The sequence below is a fragment of the Megascapheus bottae genome, chromosome 27, assembly GCF_031878675.1.
Source record: "Megascapheus bottae isolate mThoBot1 chromosome 27, mThoBot2.hap1, whole genome shotgun sequence".
In the NCBI taxonomy this organism is placed as follows: domain Eukaryota; kingdom Metazoa; phylum Chordata; class Mammalia; order Rodentia; family Geomyidae; genus Megascapheus; species Megascapheus bottae.
In genome coordinates this window covers 14,958,457-14,982,622 of record NC_143535.1, presented here as the reverse complement: position 1 = coordinate 14,982,622, position 24,166 = coordinate 14,958,457, and the positions used below count along the sequence as shown (strand labels likewise).

At 47.9% G+C, this 24,166-nt stretch overlaps 3 protein-coding genes and 1 long non-coding RNA gene across 7 annotated transcripts in view; 2 read left to right on the top strand and 2 right to left on the bottom strand.

Moving 5' to 3' along the window:
- The first annotated feature begins 835 nt into the window (after positions 1 to 835).
- On the top strand, positions 836 to 6,783 carry LOC150045701 (uncharacterized). The gene is made up of 3 exons (XR_016532832.1): positions 836 to 913; positions 5,804 to 5,883; positions 6,698 to 6,783. It is a non-coding gene; the product is annotated as an uncharacterized LOC150045701 (long non-coding RNA).
- On the bottom strand, positions 3,966 to 9,354 carry Foxred1 (FAD dependent oxidoreductase domain containing 1). The gene is made up of 11 exons (XM_090319687.1): positions 9,215 to 9,354; positions 8,693 to 8,913; positions 8,105 to 8,215; positions 7,719 to 7,837; positions 6,709 to 6,803; positions 6,349 to 6,450; positions 5,830 to 5,906; positions 5,485 to 5,645; positions 5,206 to 5,335; positions 4,806 to 4,910; positions 3,966 to 4,575 (listed from the first exon to the last, which is right to left on the bottom strand). The coding sequence occupies exons 1-11, from the start codon at positions 9,297 to 9,299 to the stop codon at positions 4,321 to 4,323; spliced, it is 1,461 nt and encodes a 486-aa protein (XP_090175813.1). The 5' UTR covers positions 9,300 to 9,354; the 3' UTR covers positions 3,966 to 4,320.
- A 227-nt stretch (positions 9,355 to 9,581) lies between these two features.
- Positions 9,582 to 16,480, top strand: Srpra (SRP receptor subunit alpha). The gene is made up of 14 exons (XM_090319680.1): positions 9,582 to 9,804; positions 10,418 to 10,501; positions 10,773 to 10,936; positions 11,667 to 11,827; positions 12,089 to 12,245; positions 12,356 to 12,509; positions 12,656 to 12,747; positions 12,847 to 12,965; positions 13,112 to 13,198; positions 14,036 to 14,208; positions 14,304 to 14,517; positions 14,896 to 15,059; positions 15,144 to 15,242; positions 15,382 to 16,480. Exons 1-14 carry the CDS (start codon positions 9,688 to 9,690, stop codon positions 15,508 to 15,510), a joined length of 1,914 nt encoding a protein of 637 aa, XP_090175806.1. The 5' UTR covers positions 9,582 to 9,687; the 3' UTR covers positions 15,511 to 16,480.
- Positions 16,481 to 16,598: 118 nt separating this feature from the next.
- The window catches only part of Siral1 (SIR2 antiphage like 1), a 33,169-nt gene continuing 25,601 nt past the window's right edge, over positions 16,599 to 24,166 (bottom strand). For all 4 annotated transcript variants that reach the window (XM_090319686.1, XM_090319682.1, XM_090319681.1 and 1 more), the window contains 4 exons: positions 22,805 to 22,933; positions 21,376 to 21,661; positions 17,345 to 17,401; positions 16,599 to 17,100 (listed from right to left, as the gene is read on the bottom strand). In XM_090319686.1, the coding sequence (XP_090175812.1) occupies positions 17,087 to 17,100; positions 17,345 to 17,401; positions 21,376 to 21,661; positions 22,805 to 22,933 (486 nt within the window). In that variant the 3' untranslated portion in view covers positions 16,599 to 17,086. The remainder of the gene's footprint in view (positions 17,101 to 17,344; positions 17,402 to 21,375; positions 21,662 to 22,804; positions 22,934 to 24,166) is intronic.

The following is a 24,166-nucleotide window of genomic DNA, read 5'->3' as shown; positions in this document are numbered from 1 at the left end:
TATTATTGCTAACACAACATGGGTAAATCTCATCAAACAGATGGATTGTACAATACACAAGACTATATACAGCACATGATCTAAGGACTAGAAACCTAAAAGCATGCAAAGCTATTCTATAGAAACAGAGGGCTGGAGTGGAACTGGGGGCCAGTGGCCCAGGACTGTAATCCTAACTACTCAAGAGGCTGAGATCTGAGGATGAGGTTTGCAGGTAGTCTGGGCAGATAAATCCGGGAGACTCTTCTCTCCAGTTAACCAGCAAAAAGCTGGGAGTGGAGGTGTGGCTCAAGTGGTAGACTGACAGCCCTGAGCCAAGAAGACCCTGAGTTCAAGCCTCAGTACCCTCCTCCCCACCCCACCGCCAATAAAAAGATGCTGGGATGGAAGTCACCTGAGGGGGAGACAGAGGCTGGAAGGGCAGAGGCCTTTCCTAAGATAGGTGCTAATAATGATTTGCTTTCTGATCTAGAAGCAGGTTGCACAGAGAAACAAATCACTGTGGAAAAATGGCGAATTAGGCTGCACACTGAAGATGGTGCCTCCACCCCCCGCCCCAGCACCACCACCACACACACAGACACTTTTGAAAATCAAGACCAGAAGAAATGTGGTTTCTTCTGAGTCTCCCCTGACCTTCGTACCCCACGGGCAGGTCTCAGTCGGGCGCACTTCCCCTTCTCATCCGCGGGTCTGGGGCGCAGGGACTGGGGCGCGGCGAGCAGAGCGATCTACCGAGTCCACGGTCACGGTGCACGCTTGCTCCCTGCCCTTGAGCCTAGAGTCACAAAAACCAAGTCCAAAACGGGGGGGGGGGGGGGGGGAGAAAGCAGGCCGGGCCCTGAACAGAGACGGCAGCAAGCAGCTTTGGCGATAGAAAAGGCGACAGTGACATCGCGCATCCTTGGCGTGGGTAGGTGGGGGGGGTGGGGGTTGGAGAGAGCCGGAGACAAACAGATGGAGGGAACCGTGCAGTGAAGTGGCCCCGGGACCCAGGTCAGGCCCGGATGGCGGAGCTTCGGAGGCTGGCAATCATCCAGGCCCGGCTCTCCGACGCGCGCACTCCCGGGTCTCTCTTCCCGGAGACCCCGGGGGGCCCGGGGTCCCCCCCGCTCCCTGCCCCCCCCCCCCCGCCGCTCACCTGGAGCCCCCGCGAGGCGCACCGCCGCGCCCGGCCGGGCCCGGGGAAGTGCGCCGCGCAGCCCGGCTCCCGGAAGCGCTCCGGAGCGCCGCCCCTGCCGCCGGCTGGCCGGTCTCCGCCGCCGCAGCCCCCGGGCACGCAGTGGGACAGCCGGGCTTCCGCGGGCCCCGCCCCCCGCCGTGGATCCCGAGTCACGCGCGGGTGGTTCCGAGTGGAGGGACGGACCGACGGGAAGCCATCCACCCCCTCTCCGTTTGTGCATTCCGCCCGCGCCCTGCGCGCGGGACGGAACCTTCCGCGCAGGTTAGACCAGTGGCAGGAAGGGGCCAGAGGGCAGGACAGGCCGCCTGCGTGGCTGCCCGAGGGCGTTGGCCAGGCGGGGGTGACGGGACAGGAGCCGGGCAGGTTTGGGGAGCCCCTCAGGCCAAAGGGCCTTGTGTTCCAGGACCCGAGTCCCGAATGGGAACCGGTACAGTGCAAGCCATTCCCGCTGGAGGCCAGACAGGTGCAGTGAAGCCGAGGGCCTGTGGCTCACACCTGGGATCTTAGCTACTCAGGAGGCTGAGAAATGAGATCTGAGATCCAGCCAGCTAGCCAGCGTGGGGAAGAGTGGCCCTCAAGAGGGCCACTAGCGCCTAGTGACACTGTCCTATTTTCACGTAACTACTTTCACCATATTTATCTTGATTCACTTTCTCCATTCATCAACAGAGCTGCTGCTGCTGCTGCTGCTGCTGCTGCTGCTGCTGCTGCTGCTGCTGCTTCTTCTTCTTCTTCTTCTTCTTCTTCTTCTTCTTCTTCTTCTTCTTCTTCTTCTTCTTCTTCTTCTCCTTCTTCTTCTCCTTCTCCTTCTTCTCCTTTTCCTTCTTCTCCTCTTCCTCTTCCTCCTCCTCCTCCTCTTTTCTTCTTTGGTGTCCTCGTGGTGGGGCTTGAAATCAGGGTCTGGGCACTATTCCCGACCTTCTTTTACTCCACCACTTGAGCCACAGCCCCACTTCCATCTTTTTTATGCTTAACTGGAGACATTCCCGTCCAGGATGGCTCTGAATTGCCATCCTCAGATCTCAGCCCTTTGAGTAGCCTTTACAAAAGCATTGAAGCACAGAAAGCCTGGGATACAAACTTTTCTTTCTCCTTTTTCATTTTTCTTTCCTTTTTTGGTCAGTTCTGGGAACTCAGTCCCTGGGCACTGTCCCTGAGCTTCTTTTGCTCAAGGCAAGCACTCTACTACTTGAGCCACAGCACCACTTCTGGCTTTTATTGTTCGTGTGATACTGAGGAATCAATCCCCAGGGCTTCATGCATGCTAGGCAAGTATACTATCACTAAGCAACATTCTCACCCCATATTTCCTCTTTTCAATAATTATTTCACACCTGTTTTACCACACATGTTTTAAATGCTGACATAATTCCCTAGTAAGATAAAGCAAAGGCAGAAAAAGTTTATCTTAGTAGACATAAGATGCACCATCATTTGTTTTCAACCATGATTGCACTTAATGTCCATAATTTGACAAAGCACTCATGAAGTAACCTGCACCTCAGTTCCAGCATTGAGTTTCAAGTGGAACATTCAAGTACTGACAAGTACAAGCCACGCTCTGGGATGGCTGGGTGTTGGAACAAAGATGCAAGAGTTGGTTCCTCACATTGTATAAAGGGAAAACAGATGCAACAATGTACCTCAGTAGACCCTCTGAATTTGAAGGCCTTATTACCATAGAGAATTCCTTAATGAGTTAATATAAAACATGTTTTTATGGTGGTTTTTTTTTGAGGGGGGACAGGGTCTTTGTAGACCAGCCCTAATCATCCTACCTCTACCTCGCTAGTGTAGGGATTACAGGTGGGTACCACCATGCCTGGCTAAGATATAGCATTTAGATTAAAGGGCATACCTCTGGCCAAGCAGCCAGATGAAGCCTTTCCCTTTGGACTTTAAGGTTAAGATGTCTGTGCTGAAAAGACACAAAGTGCTGAACACTTGAGAAGCCACCTTTCAGGTGTCCTGCTATGTCCCTAGCAAGATACTTCCTGCCTTGCAGCATTGTCTTCTGATTGTGCTTCCTTCAGGCCTGGCATCCCCCAGCCTCCTCTCTAGCAGAGCATCCCCTCCTTTCTCTTCCTCTCGTGCATCAGGCCCCATCCATCTTGAACACTCCACTCTCACTCTGAGGGGCATTTTCCTGGCTTATTCTCTCAAGTCCACCTTTCTTCCACAACTATCTACTCCTCCCCATGCTACACTGCCAAGTAGTGTATTTGCTGCTAAACCCAGCTACCCTGTCATTTGATACAGCCAGCCACTTCTTAGTTTCCACACCACACCCTCCCTGGTTTCACTGGGGCCTCTTTAGCATTCTTGTTGTCTTTTGAATGTCAGTGGGATCTCTAGCTTCCCCAACTGCCCCCCTGCCCCGGCCTCCTACCCCCATTCTAGTCTTCCTTAAGGATGTCATCATGGTGACATCTCTATCTACAGCCCATGTTGTTTGCCGAGGCCACATGAATTAATCCTAGCCCCACTTGGATTAACCCTGATAGCGGGCAGGGTTTGTAGATAGGAAAGCTCTAGCAAAGCTGTACTGTGCTTGGCTCTGCTTGCTGGTGTCTCTCATCTTACTAGAGCTGAATAAATGTTAAATAGGTGAATGGGTTCGTCCTTCTTTCTATAACTAGCATCCCTGCAGGAACTCAGGAACAGGGGGAGGCCCTTACTTGCAAACCAGATGCCTACTACTTGGGCTTGAAGAAAGATCTGAGGAGAAAGGGGCTGTTTACCTCTCGTAGGGCCAGAGTAGATAGATAGAAGGAACAGAAGATTGGAGGGAGGGAGCTAATCACATTTATTGATGAATAGGGTAATAGATAATCAATAAATCTGGGCTAGACTGTTCTACAATGCTTTGGCTGACTAGGTCCTGCCCAGTTCTGTGCCAGCACCAGGTAAGAGGCCAGTCCTGGGCCATGGTGTTCAGGATACCAGAGATTCTTGGGGTATATTATCACCTGGCCACAGACTAGTCCTCCAGCTTCAATGCTTTCTCTTAGCCTAGGCCTCTGTCCAGAGGCAGACCAGGCTGGATAAGGTGTTGAAGAAGGAGAGGAGGTGCCGGCATGGTGCTGAGATGAGGATGGGTGGTGGCTAGGCTGGGGCCTGAGGAAGAGCTTCCATACTCAGATAATATTCCTCTCCTGGAATTTCTCTTCCAAGTAAAAGCGGCTGAAGAGGAAGGGACTCATGTCGATGGTCTGGAAGTGGCCTTCCAGCACCATCTCTGCCACAGCTCGTCCCACAGCTGGGGAATGCTGGAGTCCATGACCACTGAAGCCCGTAGCAAAGTACATGTTGACTACAAGTGGATGAGGACCCACCACGCCGTTCTGGTCAAACGTGTTATAGTCGTAGTAGCCAGCCCAGGCACTCTGAACCTGCAGATGAACAAGAGGTGGGGATCTCAGGGTGCTGCGCGCATGCTCAGCCCTCCCTCCTCATCAGGGGTCAGCTGCTAGGAAGCTCATGGGAGTGGATGGATCCACAGGTTCCTTATTAGTTGCACAGTGACAGGAAACATGCCAGTGGACAGGGAAAAGGCACCAAGACATACCACCCAACCTGTTTAGTGCTTAAAGTCACAGTACAACTATCCCCTGCCAGTTACCTTCAGAGTGTTAAATGCTGGAACCCTCTTGGCCAAATGGGGCCACACCTTGTCCTGAAAGAAATCATAGTCCACTTCCAGGTTTGTTGGGTCTGGTTCTTCCTCCTGTGTGAGGTGAGGGCAAGATTTCTATTGTCTGGGCGAAAACCCAGCCCTCCCTAATCCCTTTAACCAATCTGATTGGTAGGTAAGGATGGGAATAGAAGACAGAGAGACAGGGGGAGGGAAGGAGGAGACTGTATGCGTGTGAGTGACGGGAAGGGTTGTTACAATGAATTCTAATCTGGGGAACTACAGCACCTACACCAAACAGAGCCCCTAAAAAAGGCCTGCTTCTTTCATGGTGACCAGTCTTGTCTCCTTCCCAGCATGCCCCGCTCCCACCATCAGGTTGGCTTACCTCTGTGGGGCTCCGGCCACCTAGGTAGTTGTGGCCTAATCCTTCCCGCCGGAAATAGACTCCACTGACATCTGCAACCAAGGGTGCTTCTAGACCTGGCCCCTGCGGGCAGTGCCATACATACACATACCTGCCATGGCCAAGAGAATGAGGACACTGCAGGAACAGCAAGGCTAGTATCCTTGATCTGCTTCCACGATCTGCCCCTCCTCCCACCCTCTCAAATTTCTTTATTCTTTCTCTCTCACCAACTTCCTCAGCTGCCCGGAGGGAAGCTACCTTTTCCTTGGCTCCACAGGTAGCTTGGTGCCCTTCAGGGTGCCAGGTGGCCCCATCCCTATACCAGCCAGTTGAGCAACCTGCCCAGACCAGGCCCCTGCAGCATTGATCACTATGGCACATTCCACTGGCTGGTACTCCAAGCTGTTGTCCATCTTCACCTGCCAACATCAAAGGGTGAGAGGGAGGGAGGGCTGGAGGCGAGTACTGGGCATCGGGAGAGGTACTCAGTTTCCAGGGTCTCACTTCACCCATATGGAAAGTGGATCAGAGGACTGACATGAGAACAGTCACTACCTTTCTTGTCCCTCTATTGTAGACAGGAGCACGAGACTAGGGACTTACGTGGACTTCACGGATCCTTTTCAAGACCACCTTTTCTCCACTTGAGGTCTCCAGGTGGGTAGATGAAGTGACAAAACCTGCAGGAAGGAAAGAAAAAGGAAAATGAGCCCCTAGGGGCTGCAGGTGCTAACTAAATGGTAGAGCATGCACAAAGACCTGGGTTCAATCTTACTCAACCTCCTATCCCATTCTCCAACCACCCCCCCACCCTAAAATAAAACCTTTGAGGCCTTGCAGAAGAAAATGAGGATCCCATGGGTCTAGGAAAGACTGCTAGAGGGATCAGCATTTCCCCACCGGCACTAAGTGAACAGAGGTCGGGGATGCAGGAGGAACTTAGCTATACAGAAAGGAAAGAGTAGTGCTGAACAACTGAACAAGTCACAAAGCAGACTAGCGAGTAGGGTCAGGCTGATCCTCTCCCTTGCCAACTCTTCTTAGCCTGGGAATGAGAAGACAGCACCCAGTCTAAGCCTTGCCTTGGTTGCTACAAGAAGAAAGTATAGGCCTTGGACTCACTTGTCACCTCTCCCTGGGAGAAAATAACTCCCATTGACTGGAGCTTTCGCCGAAGACCTTGGAGCAGTGACCAGGGGTCAAACCAACCTTCACCTTCCATCCCTGAGAAGAAAAACAAACAAATGAACAAACCTAGAATTCAGAAGGAATGACTGGGATCTCATTCTCCTCTAATAATCCCTTAAGATTTTTCTAGGGCTAGGAAGCCTGGGAAGGTCATTAGAATCCAATTCTGGCAAAGGAATGAGTAGTAGTATAACCAGAGGCAAGCCCTGGTAACTCAAAAGGAAAGTGGCCACAACATGCTGAGATGTCCCTATCTTTCAGAGATTATCTCTTCTTTCTGCAGATGAACCTTACCGTAAGATGCCAGAGCCACTCCCTCTGTGCTTATCCAGGGAAACTTGTTCTGAAGCTGCTCGGGAGACATCAGACAAACTTTGGCCCCTTCCTTCCTGAGAAAAATATGTGCACGTGCATATGTGTATTAAAGAGGCTGTGTGTGGAGGGGAGAAGCAGAGATGTTAATGGCAGAGGGAATTACAGGCACTGATATCATGTTTCTGACTCAAACCTGTCTTTTCCTCATTGGTGAATGGACAAAGCCTGAGCCTTCCAATCAAGGTTCTTTAGCATCTGAACCCTCTTCCGGCCCCCCATCCCCTGTAAAACCTGGTCTCCTTTAGTACTCGCAGCAATTCTTCAAGCCCTATCCACCCTACTTCCTTCCACAGACAAGTGGGAAACTTGATCCCTTTACTCCTGTCCTGTGCAGAACACTTGCCTATCCTTTCTCCATTGTGCAGTACAATCTTGTTTTCCAGAATGACTGTCTCCTCTAGGACAGTGTCACTCAGAGGGGAGAATTATAAAACAAGTGCTGGTAGCTGGTACCTAGAATCCTAGCTACTTAAGGAGGCTAAGATCTGAGGATCATGGTTCAAAGCCAGCCTAGGCAGAAAAAATCTGCAAGACTATTATCTCTAATTAACCAGCAAAAAACTAGAAGTGAAGGTATGGATCAAGTAGTAGAGCTCCAGGCTTGAGGGAAAAGAAACAAGTGAGAACATGAGGCTCTAAGTTTAAGCCCTATACTGGCACAAGACAAATCCCCACCACTCTCATGAACCAGAAGGACTGGCTTACTAGGTCTTTATGCCTCATTTCTCCACCACCATATAAAATAGGGATGTTCCAATGATTGAGTTGTGTGCAAACCCCTGACTCAGGATTCTTCCCTAATAGACTAAGCTCTTAGACAAAAGGCAACTGTGATATCAAGCCCAGCTTCTCTGCTCCTAACTTGGAAATGTGAATCTGAAAACATGAGGCTAAAAGAAAAGCTGCTTATGGTTGTGCTGGATACCCACCTCTGCAGGTTTACGTTGTTCTCCAAGACCGTAGCATCCTTTTCTGAAGCCAGCAAAAGGTAACCCAAAGGATTGAACTGGAGGTCCACAGGAGGGTCATCTGTCACAGCCAGGTACTCCTATTTACAAACAACAGCTGTGCTCTAAAGAGGCTAACTTAAAGAACGGAAGAGCTTTTCTGACCTCCTCACTATGGCTCCCAAAACTCAGAACAGACAGGAGCACTCTTCTAGAAAGCAACTCTAGGGAGAAAAGTGAGGGTTCTAACTCCAGATGCTGGAGCCATTCCTACTGCTTTTATTCCCTTTGTCTAATATACTAGTTCTCTTTCTAAGCTAAGAAAGGGAGGTCACAACCCCAAGCCCCCAAAATCTCACTGGACATACATTGATGTTCCGTAGAAAGTTGGCAGAAAACAGGGAGAGCTGGATGTTCTGAGGCAAGGAAAACTGCTGACGAATTCCCCCCACAGAAAGCACCGTGGAAGCCTTTGAATACTGTAGAAAGAAAAGAAAAGCTGTGGTAGGTAAGTATGCTTGCTGCCAGATGGGAATGGACTTCTGCAAAGTTTAACTGAAGTCAGGTTTGCAAGTATATAATCTAAGGAACGGGGTGAACAAACCTATATTCAAGTCAACCAGCAGTACTAGGATTAACAGTGTTTTATCATTGATAGATGAGCAAGGCAAAGAATGTCAATGATTAACATAGGGCTGGCCATATTGGAACAAAATGGTAATGGTCTAGGAATCCAAGGGCAGGAGATTAGTTAAAAAAATAAAAATACATGACCAAAGTACCAAAGGCCATCAGCTGGTTGGTAAACACAAAATAGGATAAACCAGAGTAGAAAAACGTCAAAAAAAATGGACCTTAGTCTTCCCTTTCCTCCATTTCCATTGCTCCTAGAGTCCTTAACAAAATGAGGTATCTCTATTGCATCACTCACGACTTTGCTCTCTCCCAGATCTCACCGTGCTATCTCGTTCCACCACTAACACCCGGATGGCATCTCGTTTCTTCTCTAGCTTCTTCAGCCAGTAGGCCACGGACAGGCCAATCACCCCACCCCCAACAACCACCACGTCCGCATGTTCTGGAGGCAGATGGCTGGTGTCATACAGTGGATTCCAGGTCGCTCCGGGTAGGGCTGACTGGATCTTCTTCTTTATTTCAGACACTTTTCCAACCCAGTCTGTAGGGGCAGAGTTATCGTTAGGACACATGACGTCCTTCCCATGTAGCAGGGGGTTGGTTGGATTGGCACAGATGGGTTGAGTTGGCAGTTCCCAGTGTCATTCCTGTCCCACAAGGTCAGCTCACAAGCAGCGTAAGCAGGGGTCTCTCTAGGATTCCCTGCACTTGCCCGGGTTCTACAAAGAATCGAAGGGACGCTCTCTCCCTCCGCGCAGGCAGCCCCTTCTAAACCCTAAAAGCCACACAACTGGAGGCTGTGGACGACCCAGAACCCTGCCCGTCACTGCCCTCAACTTTACCAGGGGTTGAGCCTCCACTGCGCGTGCCTAGCTGCCGGAATGAGAGGCCTGGGCGTGAGCCCAGCTGCAGAACCCCCCGAAACATCAGCTTTTCACGCCCCAGCTTAAGAGCCAGCAATCCCCCACCTTCTCCCCGACCGACCTCGTTGTCACCTTCCCGCGTCACGGGATATTCAGACGAGCGCACCCATTGGCCAACAGGCCCCTCCAGACCCCGCCTCTCCACGCTATTGGCTGTTACCTCTCCAGGACGTCTCCGCCCCCATGCGCGATTGGCCTGCTGGTGTTCTGCGTCACTCTTGCGCGTCCCCAGTGGACGGGGGAGGACTCGGCGGCTGAGAGCGGAAGTGCGGCTGCGCCGGTTTCCGGGGCCGCCGGTGTGACGTGTCTCGAGCTTGGCGCAGCAGGAAGCGGCGGCGATCGCGGCTCCAGTCCCCGGCGGCGCCAGCCCCAACTCCTCACCCGCAGCCGCCATGCTCGACTTCTTCACCATCTTCTCCAAGGGCGGACTCGTGCTCTGGTGCTTCCAGGGCGTGAGCGACTCTTGCACCGGGCCCGTTAACGCGTTGATTCGTTCCGTGCTGCTGCAGGTACCACCCCCCCGCGGGATCAGAACTCCCAGCTTTTCATTTTTTCTTTCTTCTTTTTTTTCCTTCCCTTTATTCGGTCCACGGTCCTCCTTCTACTAATCACCCTGCGCCCCCCTTCCTGCCCTTGCTGCTCCCCCTGTCACTGATAATCCACTTTCTCCCCCCCCCCCCGTGTCTGCAACTTTGCGACGTCTCCTCCCTCCCCAACCCCCCACCCGGCATCTTTGGGGATTTTCCTCTCCCACCCCATCCCCCAATCCCCAGCTTGATTTTTGTTGTTGTCTCAAGTCGGAGATGGTTGGGAAGACCCCTTTAAAAAACTAAATAGTACCCAGCTGGTGGTTGATCTGACTGTGTATGTGTTGGTTTGTTTCCCTTCCAGTTCCCACGGTGTCTTGTCCTTTCCTCTCAACTTTTCCCCCTTCCCTTCATTTGTTTGGTCACCCCTTCTGGATGATGGAATGCTAGAGAGAAATGCTTTCTATAGCATCCTCCTGTGGTAGGGACTTTGAGGGGAGTGGTCAGTTCTTAATCAATCCTCCTTGAGTGACTCACATCTGGAACGGATGGGGATGACTTGAATACTGAGACACTCTTTTCTTCCTCCCACCAGGAACGAGGAGGTAATAACTCCTTTACTCATGAGGCCCTCACACTCAAGTATAAATTGGACAATCAGTTTGAGCTGGTGTTTGTGGTAAGTAGGGGTTAGAGAAGCAGTGATCAAGAAAGAACGATTTAAAATGTTGGTAATGGTACTGCATATGTGAAGAGGCTGAGAAAGCTAGGAAGGTGGTAAGGGCAAAGGAAGGAACTTTTGAGCCAGGCAGAGAGCTTGGCTGCCTCTCTGTAACAGGGAAACCTGCCAGGTGGCTGAGCCTCTCTGGAAGACTAGGTTGAGTTGGCTTCCCTCCATTGTAGGCTGACATGTAAACAGATCTGTTGGCTCTGTTTCCTTCTCTAAACAGGTTGGTTTTCAGAAGATCCTAACACTGACGTATGTAGACAAGTTGATAGATGATGTACACCGGCTGTTTCGGGACAAGTACCGCACAGAGATCCAACAACAGAGTGCTTTAAGTCTATTGAATGGCACATTTGATTTCCAAAATGACTTCCTGCGACTCCTTCGGTGAGAGATCTTTGCTCTGCAAAATTGATTCTCATGATGCGATGAACTCTCTTCCTGAGTATTCCCTTCCTGAAAGTGGTTCAGGAGTAGTATAGTAAAGTGAGCCAGTTGTTGGTGGCTCATGCCTGTAATCCCAGCTACTCAGGAGACCGAAATCTGAGAACACAGTTTGAAGCCAGCCATGGCAGTAAAGTCCATGATATTCTTTTTTTTGGTCGGTCACTGGGCTTGGACTCTAGGCCTGGATGCTGTCCCTGAGTTCCTCAGCTCAAGGCTACCATCCTACCCCAGGGCCTGGGCGTTGTCCCTGAGCTCTTCAGCTCAAGGATTCTGCCCTGTGCCTTGAGCCTCAGCACCACTTCCAGTTTTCTAGCAGTTAATTGGAGATAAGAGTCTCAGGTCTTTAGTGTCCGGGCTGGTTTTGAACCAAGATCCTCAGATCTCAGCCTCGTGAGTAGCTAGGATTATAGGAGTAAGCCACTGCATCTGGCTAAGCCAATAATACTCTTCAATTAATCACCAAAAAGCTGGAAGGGGAGTTATGGCTCAAATGGTGAGTGATATCACTCAGGCCCTGAGTTCATGACCCAGCACTTGCCAAAAAAAAAAAAGTAAAGCAGGATTAAAGTTACTTCTGATTTTCTGCCCAGTTCTGATCATCCTTCTGGTATGTGGGACCTTTCTTCTTGCATGGTATCAACATACTCTTTTTTTTTTTTTTTGCCTTTAGGGAAGCGGAGGAGAGCAGTAAGATCCGTGCTCCCGCTACCATGAAGAAATTTGAAGACTCTGAAAAGGCCAAGAAACCTGTGAGATCCATGATTGAAACACGGGGGGAAAAGCCCAAGGAAAAAGCAAAGAACAACAAAAAAAAAGGGTCCAAAAAGGAAGGTGTGTTAGAAGTCCTTAGATATGCCAGGGCAAAAAGGCATTACGGCATTAAGAGTTGAGGCGCTCCTTCCTTTGGTCATTGCAGGCCTTTCTTTGAGTCTGGTTGTCACCACCTTATCATCCTCAGACCTTATGATCCCTAAGATGTTTGACGCATGTTTCCTCTAAATTTGGAAGAATTATAGCCATTGTCTAGTTGGTTGGGATTTGGTCTCTCTTTTCTTTTGTTTTTTTTTCCTTTAATGATATTTCTTGTAACAGGTTCTGATGGTCCTTTGACTACCAGCAAAGCAGCTCCTGCAGAAAAGTCAGGTCTCCCAGCGGGGCCTGAGAATGGAGAACTTTCCAAAGAGGAGCTGATCCGCCGAAAGAGGGAAGAGTTCATTCAGAAGCATGGGAGGGGTATCGATAAATCCAGGTGAGCTTTCCAGCTTTCATGAGCGTATTGGGAGCCGGGGAGCTGTTCCTCACTTACTTTCTTTCTGACTTCTCCACCATAATTCTTTGTCCTGTGGCATGTTTCATCAGCAAGTCCACGAAGTCAGATGCTCCAAAGGAAAAGGGCAAGAAAGCACCCCGGGTATGGGAACTTGGTGGTAGTGGTAACAAGGAAGTCTTGGATTATAGCACTCCCACCACCAATGGAACCCCGGAGGCTGCCCTGTCTGAGGATATCAACTTGGTAAGAGGCAACAAGGGGCAGAAGGAAGGTCATTGGAAACTGGGAAAAGTAGAGACCAAAAGAGTAATAACCTAGATTTCTGCAAGACCTTTTACTCTTGCAGCCAGTAGTGTTCCAATCCTTGTCTCTTTGCCTACATTCTGTAGATTCGAGGGACTGGGCCTGGGGGGCAGCTTCAAGATTTGGATTGCAGCAGTTCGGATGATGAAGGGGCCACCCAAAACTCCACCAAACCCAGGTATGGGGCTTACTAGGAGTGGTATCTGTGGCTGCAGAATTGATGTCGTAACTCTTGCCTGCTGACTTTCTGTGTGTGTGGTCTCTCCTGTGCCTGCAGTTCCACCAAGGGGACGCTGGGTGGCATGTTTGGGATGCTGAAGGGCCTTGTGGGTTCTAAGAGCTTGAGTCGTGAAGACATGGAATCTGTGCTGGACAAGATGCGTGATCATCTCATTGGTAAGTTTTCTTCTTTTCCCCTCATCAGTAAGTTCTGATGACTATGCTGTCATAGTCACGTGAGCAGTAGAAGCTTGTTTCTTAGCTGTATGATAAGAACCCGCCGCTGTCGACACAGAACTCACACCTTGTTCCTTGCTTCTCAGCTAAGAATGTGGCTGCAGATATTGCTGTCCAGCTCTGTGATTCTGTTGCCAGCAAGCTGGAAGGGAAGGTGATGGGAACTTTCAGCAGTGAGTACCCCTGTCAGCCCAAATGTGCTTATATATAAAGAGATCACTCCCAGAGACCCCCTTCTTTTTGGTAACATGACTTCCCTTCATATCTATACTTCTGTTACTTAACCAAGGTCTTAGGGATTATTTAGGAAGATGAAATGAATTAGTACTTTAAAAAGTGCTTAGAAGAGGACCTAGAATAAATCATGTTAAGTGAGGTAATCCAGACTCAGAGAGACAAATGGCACATGTTTTCTCTCATATGCAGAAATGAGATCTAGTATACACTGGGACATAGTAAATTATACAGGACTGTAGGCCTCCACACATGGTGAGAACAAAGAAAGGTACTCCTCTTTTGGAGAGGACCATAAAAGTTCAATGCCTCTGTGCCTCTATTCATATAAAATAGATTTATTGAAATTATCTCCAGAAAATGGAAACAAGGTTGTTTCCTTGATGCTGTTTTTGTACTTTTTGTCACTTGTTCATTTATCTGTCTTTGGGAGGGTGGAGCGGGCACAGAAATGGAGGGACAAATGGAGCGAGCAAAGGCAGCAGTGGTACTCACTAGACATTATGTTGAAAATGAACGGTGCAACTTGTGGGTGAGGATGGGAGGGAAAATTGGGGGGGGCATGGGGGGAGGAGAGAAAGGAGTGACCCAGAAATGTATCTGTATTATATAACTGTAACCCCTTTGTACATCAGCTTTGTAGTACCAAAAAAATAAAAAGTGCTTAGAACAATGGAATTTGGGTTCTTAGTTGTAGTTCCCTTGGTCTGAAATGTGTAGAGGATTTTGAGCATTCCTAGGCTTCATGGCTGTGTTTGTCTCACCTCCCCTTGCAGCGGTGACTTCCACAGTCAAGCAAGCTCTACAGGAGTCGCTGGTGCAGATCCTGCAGCCACAGCGTCGTGTAGACATGCTCCGGGATATCATGGATGCCCAGCGTCGCCAGCGCCCTTACGTCGTCACCTTCTGTGGTGTGAATGGAGTGGGGAAGTCTACTAATCTTGCCAAGGTCAGTGCCATTTCCAGCCTGTCACTGGCATGTCTTCACTCTCGGTGTCTTGTAAGCCCTGGCTCCAGGTGATCGTTTCCTCTTAACTCTTTCAGATTTCCTTCTGGCTGTTAGAGAATGGGTTCAGTGTCCTCATTGCTGCCTGTGATACATTTCGTGCTGGGGCCGTGGAGCAGCTGCGTACCCACACCCGACGTCTGACTGCCCTGCACCCCCCTGAGAAGCATGGTGGCCGCACCATGGTTCAGTTGTTTGAAAAGGGCTACGGCAAGGATGCTGCTGGCATTGCCATGGAAGCCATTGCCTTTGGTACCGTGCACCGGGAGGGTGGAGGCTGATGGGTCTTTGCCTCCTTGTAATTTGCAGAGGTTCAGACTCGAACTAGGGAAATCAGAATCAGTTACTTGTGTGGTTTGTATAGTTATAGGTAGAGCGGATAGATCCTAGCCAGAGGCCAGAATTCAGTCACTTTTATCCTACTTCTGTGCTTTCTCTAAATGTTTCTGGTGGTGGCCAAGAATAGGACAGGTTTTTTTCCTCATATTACCTTGTAACTGAATCCAGAGACTAACAAGTAAACAGATGGGCTTTTCACTTGGCCAGATGGGGATTTCTTGAGAGGAAGCTGGCAGCGAGCATCAGGGACTGTTGGGTGTTTCGAATTGACTGTTTTTTTCCCCTCTCTAGCACGTAACCAAGGCTTTGACGTGGTGCTGGTGGACACAGCTGGTCGCATGCAGGACAATGCCCCCCTAATGACCGCACTGGCAAAACTCATTACCGTCAATACACCTGACTTGGTGCTGTTTGTGGGGGAGGCCTTAGTGGGCAACGAGGCCGTGGACCAGCTGGTGAGGGCTTGGGCCTTCTTCTCTTACAACTTAAACTCTGGCAAGCTAGTAGTCCTTGTACTTAACACTTTTTTTCCCTCTTAGGTCAAGTTCAACAGAGCTCTGGCTGACCATTCTATGGCTCAGACCCCTCGGCTCATTGATGGCATTGTCCTTACCAAATTCGACACCATTGACGACAAGGTAAATGTGCTAGTGCAGATGGCAAGACTGGAGGATGGGCTTTGAGGCCTTTGGGGTTAGGTGGGCTCCGCAGTTTCCTTTTAGCGAGATGGGGTCTAGGAGGCTTCGTTTGATTGGCTGTCCTCTTTCTCCACTTCAGGTGGGAGCTGCTATTTCTATGACTTACATCACAAGCAAACCCATCGTCTTTGTGGGCACTGGCCAGACCTACTGTGACCTACGCAGTCTTAATGCCAAGGCTGTGGTGGCTGCCCTCATGAAGGCTTAATGTGGCTCTTTACTAATACCAAATCGCCGCTTCCCCCAAGTCCTTGTTCCTGTATCAAGAATGTGCTTTCGAGTATGTGAGCAACTTGTCTTCGGTGTAGTACTATGTATGGCAGAGTAAGGGAGCTGCAGGGCTTTCCAGCTCCTCCTACTTACTCCCTGTTGAGCCTAGCCTCTACCTGCAAGGAGGGCCTAATCATGCTACAGTCACTGCCCACTTGCCCTGCTCCTGCTTAGGCATCCCCTTCACTCTGCCTTCAAACTCAGTCTCATTATAGCTTTGACCAATGTTTGGAAGACCCAGTACCCAGAGCTTTGCTAATTACAGTGGCCAGAGAGCATCTGAACTAAGGAGCAGTTTTGAAGTCCCAGCTACATTAGGTTAAAAGACTCTTCCAGAGCCAGCTCTGGGTGTTGAGTGGCACCTTTCCTAGGGCACACATCATTCAGGTCCCTGGTGCCAAGATGATGCCCACCTCACTGTGCCAATGTGGCCTGTTCTTAATTGCTGCTAATTTGAAATCCGACGATGCCCCTACCCTATTGTTTCCCAGAGCATTGGCTAGGCCCAAGTAAGTTTGTCACATGTAAGTGAATGGCGAGTCCCTGCTTCCTTTGGAAACTGTGGGAACCGAGCTGCAGTGTTACATCGGGCTTAGCCTCTCCACTCTGCCCTGCTCCCAGGACCCAGGTGTAAACTTTGCATGTTCCCCTTCCTGGAGAAAGGTAACTGTCCGGAGGGCAGCTGTTGTCCACCCCCTCGCCCACCCTTGGCCTCCTGAGTGGGTCCTGGCTTTCCCTCAGCCCGCTCTCCTCCAGTGCCTGGTAGACAAGTGCTATGTGGAAGAATACAAACCTCTTGTCCTGTAGCTTGGTATTACAGATGTGCTATTAGTGCAATAAGGTGAAGGCTGTCTGCCCAGAGAAATACATAATTTATATAAGAAAATAAATTTCATAAGTAAACTGCCTCTGAGGTCTTGGAAGTTATTGGATTATAAAAATTAAGCTTCTTAGTACCTTGACACAAGCTGGGAGGGTTTTTTTGTATTTGTTTTTTACAGTAACTCTCAAGTAGAACCAGGGCCCTGACAAGTAAACGAACAAGCTTTTAATACAGCTCAGTTATGTAAAATACTGTATACTGTAAAAGATCTAGAAAACTAGAGCTTCAAGTCATGTTTTAAAAAAGCCATTAAGCTTAATGAAAAACCAAGTAGAGTACAAAACTGCAACAAGAGACTGCTTGACGCCATGACTTCCAGCTCCCCCAGTCCCTCCTGCAGTGCTGCCGTGTGGTCTGCTCTGTGGTGTGCACACGCATATCCAGCCTGGGGCGGGTGGGAACTGCGTTGGGTCCTGATGTCACATAGGTATTCTCAAATTGAACCAGGTGGCAGAGAACCAGCTGGCATGATAGAAAAGATGAAACACTCCCCCCCCCGCCTTCCCCCAAACTTCTCAGCTTCTGGGTACTGGTGCTTCCTGGGAGCTGTGTTGGGTTCTTGGACATTTGCAGGTTAAACACTGTCCACAGGAGGGCCTTATAGCACGGTGTGATGGTGATGCCTAGCTGCTCATGTACTACAGCCTGTGGAGAGATGGAAAAGGTGGAGAGTGAGAACGGAGCTTCACATAGCAGTTTTATGTATTTGAAGCTGAAAACCCATAGTTTCTGCCCTTTAGAAACCATGATGGGAGATTCTAGGAATCTTGGAATAGACTTGACAGGAACAGGGTCTTAGAAGGTGGGAGAGGTCACTATGTCATGCCCCCTGGTCTTAATAGAGTTCAGGAAAACTGGACAGACTGCTAAAAGAAGAAGAAATATATACCTCTGATTTCACTGTGTGCTGCAGAGGAACCATTCAACTGGCCTTCTCTCACCATTCCTGCCAAACACAGAATATATCAGATATTAGGCTGGAAACCTAGAAATATTAAAAGCAAAAACTGAAAACCAACTAAGTGAACCAAGAGCACAGGGTATGACTAAAGAGTGACATTTAGGAATGACAGATGAGGTGGGGGAGTAAATAGTCTTCAGACTGTCACATGGAATAGTGACAGAACCAGTTAGATTCTTACTGTACTAAGGATGCTTGAATTTTTTATTTTATTTAGATTTGTCTTTGCAAGTCCTCAGCTTGGGCTCAAACTTAATGGTCTTCCAGTCTCAGCCTCTGGTGGCTGGGATTACAGTCATGCAGCCACTAGCCCACAAGATTATGTATAAATATTTTAATATGTCTATTGTTACTGGGTAGTTTTTACCAAGTAGAACAAAAACACAAAACAAGGTAAAAATAACCCCAAATCAGGGATGAGAATGAGAAAATTCAAGAAGAGTGAAAAGTAGCAGATAACTCCAGGAAATGGATTAGGGTATTTGCTGTGATATGGTATCACTTGCTATTTGCTTTTTATTTTGCCAGTCCTGGGGCTTGAACTCAGGGCCTGAGCACTGTTCCTGGGCTTTCTCAAGGCTAGAGCTCTACCACTTGACCCACAGCACCACTTCTGGCCTTTTCAATGTATGTGGTACTAAGGAATGGAAGCCGGGTCTTTGTGCGTGCTAGGCAAACACTGGGCCAAACTCCCAGCTCTCACTTGCCATCTGTAGTTACTTGGCTTTAAGTTATTCTGCTCCCCAGTTACACTAGCTGCATTTCAAGTGCTCATTAGAAATGTGTGGCCTCTGGTTCCTGTGCTGGGCAGTAAAGACTACTGGATACTTACATAATAGCAAAAAAAATCTCAGATAACACTGAGACAAACAGCTATGTAGGAAACATGTAATCCTAGCTACTTATAAAGCTGAGATCTGAGGATCACAGTTTGAAGCCAGCTCTTCAGGAAAGTCTGAGATTCTTATCTCCAGTTTTTCACTTAAAAGCCAGAAGTGGAGCTGTGGCTTAAGGGATAGAGTACTACTAGCCTTGAGCCAAGGAGCCCAGAGACAGTGCCCCAAGCTCAAACTCCAGGATTAACATGCCCCTTCAAGAAAAAAAGTTGTTACTGAATGCTTTCTACTAGTGTAGAAAATTGTACAATGTACTACTTCATTAGGAAAAAAAAAAACCCAAAACCATACAGGCCAGGTATGAGGAACAGGCCTGTAATTCCAGCTACATGTGGAACCATGGGTAGAGGCAGATCTCAATCTAAAGTTGGCTTCAGGCAGAACCAACAAAAATCCCTATCTGAAAAATAACCAAAGGAGAAAAGGGCTTGGGGGGATATGGATCAAGTGAAAGAAACCAAACTAGCAAGCCTAAAGCCCTGTGTTCAAACCCTAGAACTGCCAAAAAAAGAAGAAGAAGAAGAGCTGGGCGCAGTGGCTCATGCCTGTAATCCTCGTTATTCAGGAGGTTGAGATCTGAGGATCTCAGTTCAAAGCCAGCCTGGGCATCGAAGTCTGTGAGCCTTCTATCTCCAATTAACCACTAGAAAACCAGAAGTGGTGCTGTGGCACAAGGGATAGGGAGGTAGCCTTGAGCTGAAGAGCTCAGGAACAACACCCAGCCCAGAGTTCAAGTCCCACAACTGGAGGAAAAAAAAAAAGTAGACCAACAGAAAAATACTACCTTCTTTTCAGTATATAACTTCAGAGACTCAAATGTAATCAAAGATGAAAGGTTGTATATAAAAACAGCTGCCTTGGGCTGGGAGTTTGGCCTAGTGGTAGAGAGCTTGCCTAGCATGCATGAAGACCCAGGTTCAATTCCTCAGTACCGCATACATAGAAAAAAGTCAGCAGTGGTGCTGAGGCTCAAGTGGTAGAGTTCTAGCCTTGAGAAAGTCCAAGGACAGTGCTCAGGCCCTGAGCTCAAGCCCAGGACTGGCAAAAAAAAAAAAAAAAAAAAAAGGAACAGCTGCCTTGTTTTTCTCCCTAATCCTTTCTTGATAGGCAGGTACTTTACCCCTGATCTTTTTGCTTCATTGTTTTTGGCAAGGTCTGTTTTTTTTTTTTTTCCAATGCCAGTCTCAGACCACATTCTAAATCACTGGGATCACACGTGTATATCACTATACTTGGCTTACTGATTGAGGTGAGGTCTCACTAGTTTTGCCTGAGATAACCTAGAACTGAAATTAATCTCTGCCTCCTGAGTAGGTGGGACTACAGGAGTGAGCAAGCACTCCTGGTCCCCAATTGAACATTCTGACAAGCTCTTTGGTCATATTGTAAATCTTTATCTGAAACACCTTAGTGAATGATGATTTCCATCCAGCAAGGCCACAAATCTGTTCTACTCTACAGCACTCATGTTTGTGTTAAGATAAAACACAACAGAGGGGCCGGGAATTTGGCCTAGTGGTTAAAGTGCTTGCCTAGCATGCACGAAGACCCGGGTTCGATTCCTTGGTACCACATATATAGAAAAAGCCGGAAGTGGTGCTGAGGCTCAAGCAGTAGAGTTCTAGCCTTGAGAAAGTCCAAGGACAGTGCTCAGGCCCTGAGCTCAAGCCCAGGACTGGCAAAAAAAAAAAAAAAAAAAAAAAAAAAACCACAACAGAGCAGCTGAGAAGAAAGATTTTGTTGTTTAAATTGTAGCATCTTTCCTGGGCAGAAAAATGTCAGAACTGAGATCAAAATATGCAGAGCTTGGGTATGTCTGTCTGGTTTAATGAAGCCAGAACTTGTAAAATGTATGAAACCCTGGAAGGGTCTGGAAAACTGAAGGATAACAGAAGTATACTCTAGCAAGCTCAGTAATAGTTTCCGTAAGAGACCACTCAAAAGATTTGCCTCACTACAGGTTTCCTAAGCATGTGCAGGTAAGCAGACAATCTGCACCATGGTTATTTGAGGGTGCTCAGGAATGGGTCTCCCCCAAAGCACAGTCTTGTGCTTGGGGAAATTTTCACTAGAGAATCCTACTGGAAACCATCTGATTCAGAAAAGAAACCAGAGAATGTACTGTCTAAACTTTAGATGTGATCAGACTGGCAATGAAAATACTAAGTTATTCTGTGGTCAATAGCAGTAGCAGAATTTCTTTAGAACTAGGTAGGTGAGTCAGAATATCCATTCCCTATATCTGGGCTTTATTCCACTTAAGTTTGTTTTGTTTTTTTGAGCCAAGGTCCCACAATGTTACCCAGGCTGTTTTTTGTTGTTTTTTCTTTTTGGTCATGGGACTTGATCTCTGGGCCTGGGCGCTGTCCCTGAGCTATTCAGCTCAAGGCTACCACCCTACCCTTTGAGCCACAGCACCACTTCCAGTTTTCTGGTGGTTAACTGGAGACAAGAGTCTTATGGACTTTATTGCCTGGGCTGGCTTTGAACTGTGATCCTCACATCTCAGCCTCCTGAGTAATTAGGATTATAGGCGTGAGCCGCAGTGGCTGGCTCCCAGGCTAGTTTTGAGCTCCTGATTCAAGCCATGTTCCATCCCCAAGCCTCTGTTATAAGCTGGGTATCTGGTGCATGCCACATCCAATTTAGTGTTAAATTTCTTGTGTGTATGCTGGTCTTGAGGTTTGAACTCATGGCCTAGGTGCTGACCCTGAGCTTTTGTGCTAACACAAAAGAGTGGTAGAGTGTGCTAGAACTCTACCACTTGAGCCAGCTCCACTTCCAGATTTTTGGTAATTAACTGAAGAGTGTCACATAGACTTTTCTGCCCAGTTTGACATCAAACTTTAATCCTCAGATCTCAACCTCTTGAATAACTAAGATTATGGACGTTTGCCACCAGTGCCTGGCAAGTGTGGGCTTCACATCTCAAGCCTCTTCAATAGCTAGGATTACATGTGTGAGGCACCAGTGCCTGGCTCCATTCCTCATTTGGGAATGGTTTTCCTCTAAAAGACAGAGGGCTGCTGTCCTCTGATCCCTCAGTCTCACAATACACCTTACCTGATCTACCTCTTGTGGAGATCTCACTTGTCAGCCGCTTGAAATATTCCGGAAGGTCAGCATAGTCATTTCCATAGGAGATGACCTTAATCCCCTTGTCCAGCATGTTTTCTCGAAGCTTCTTGAACTCATCAACATCTCCTCTCCGGACCAGCATGAAATGTTCTAAGTCAGATTTATGCTTGACAGCCTCCAGAAAGAGGGCCTGGAAAGTGGTGTCATCCACAGTCCAGCCACAGCCCAAGAAAAGAAAGGACTTGTTTTCATAAAGTTTCTGGATCTCTCTCTTAAATGAAAAGAAACATATTAATGACATTGAAGACAGATACAAAATTTTTGTTCCTGAAACCCCAAAATTGTCTACAATTGCTACATTTAGTAGAATATGCTGGTCAGTTAACCGAGACTTAAACAGGTAGAGCATGACACAGATGGTGCCTGCCTGTAATCCTAACTACTACAGAGATGAGTTGGGGACCAGGGATTCACGCCATAATCCTAGCTACTCAGGAGGCTGGCAATCTGAAAATTAAGGTTCAAAGCCATTCTAGATACATACATTCAAGAGATGCTTAAATTTGTTTGTTTGGTTGGGTTTTTTTGGTGCCAGTCCTGGGGTCTGAACTCAGGGCCTGGGCACTATTACTAAGCTTCTTTTGCCAAAGGCTGGCACTCTACCACTTGAACCATAACTCCACTTCCAACTTCTTTGGTATTTTACTGGAGATGAGTCTCAGAAGCTGGCTTCAAACCACTACCTTCAGATCTCAGCCTCCTGATATGTAGGATTACAGTGTGAATCACCATCATCTGAAAAAACACTTATTTTTCAATTAAGCCAAAAGCCAGAGGTGGAGATGTGGCTCAAGTAGTAACATGCTAGCTATATGTAAACTGCCTCTAAGGCCCAGAAAAGCTCCATTTAATCACCCTAGCTAGTTTATTTTTCAGTTATTTCCACTGAGCAGGTAAGTGTGAATAGACCTTATTGTGCTACTTACATGAAATCTCTTTGGTATACAGACTCTAGTACTGGTTTGTAAACAGCTTCCTAAATTGTTTTGGGCAGAGTTATTAAGAAAAAAAAAGGTAATGTACTTTTCATCTGCGATCATGGTGTCAGTGATGCATCACATACATGGAGACCTGTGCGTGACTCCTGCAGGGAAGTTCTGTGTTTCCTTGGATGGCATGCACATCCACAGGCTAAGAGCACAGCCTGGCCTGATTCATCCCATAGATCAGGCTGATCTTGATCTTATGATACTCTTGCCTTTGCCTCCAGAGTACTGGGATTACAGCTGTTGTACCACTATGACTTTCCAGTCTCTGGATAATGAAAACATAATATTCTCCTTGAAGACTTCTCATATGTTCAGCCATGCCTCCAGGAGAGAATCCCCATCCCAACTAGCTCAGCACCACTCACCATAACTTCAGTGTTCCTGAGTACATTCTGATATCCAGCTGGATGGAGGACAATGCCACTAGGGTTGGTATAGACACCATGGATGTGTAACACACTCAACTTCCGCTTCTCCTGAGCCCATTCCATGACCTGCACAATACACACACAACTCAAACAGGATGGCAGGGTGAGCATCTACTTTGGGTCACAGTGGGCAAGAGGCTTAAGGACCAGACTTGCGGTCAACTCTCCAGGTTCATATCAAAGGACCACAACACAACACTTGTGGCTTAAGTTTCCATTCCAGTATGACTGTCAGGAATGATGGCTGGAACTCTGATAACTTATCCTCTGAACGTTAACAACCAGAGTAACAGAGGCCCTGTGATGGTAAATAAGAGAAGTTCTGGATGACTGCTTCAGTGATGGCTCCAGGCTTGTGTGCCATTACTTTTCACAGTAACTCCAAGTTAGCCACCATGGCTTGTTTTGGCCACAGGACATTAGCAAATAGGACACAAAGAGAACCTAGAAAAGTGCTGGTTCAGCCCTATTTCCTCTTTGCTGCTTTTGGAATCAGGCTATCCTGTGAAAAAGCCCAGGCTAGCCTGCTAGAAGGCTTAGCCTATTGCCTGCATAGACACAGAAGGTAGGCTATCTTCTACCAAGCAGCCCCAGACTAGCCACCAGGCAATCCCACCCATGTGAATATGCCACACGACAGCCCAGGAACTGGTCAGCTGGGCTGCTGAGCTCAGCTTATCAACTCACTTCTTCAGGGATCAGAGCCAGAGAAGTATTTGTTATTTTAATAAGCTCTCAAGTTTCAGAGGTGTTTCTTGTACAGCAATAGAAGAGATTGGAAAAAATCCCATCAGATACCTCTGAGGAACCAAAAAGGCTACAAATGAGGAACATTCATTAGATGACAGTGTTGTAACAGTCACCTACATTTTACAGTTCCATTTTCCTAGTGGCTGGAGACAGGGCACTCTGGAGAAATAAGACATGGATTATAAAAAATGGAGCCAAGAAGAGTAGAGACCAGCCAGGTACTGGTGGCTCACATTTGAAATCCTTGCTGTGCAGGAGGTTAAGATCTGAGGGCTGTGGTTTGAAGCTAGCCTGGGCAAGAAAGTCTATGAGACTTGTATTTCCAATAAACTACACAGAAACGATCAGAAGCGGCACTGTGGCTCAAGTGGTAGAGTGCTAGCCTTGAGTAAAAAGAAGCTTAGGGACAGTGCTTAGGCCCTGAGTTCAAGACCCAGGACTGCACACACACAAACAAAAACAGTAAAACTATGAGCAAATTTCACATCTTGAACTAAAAAAAAAAAAGAAAAGAAAAAAGAAAAAAAAATCATCACTGAAATTAAATGG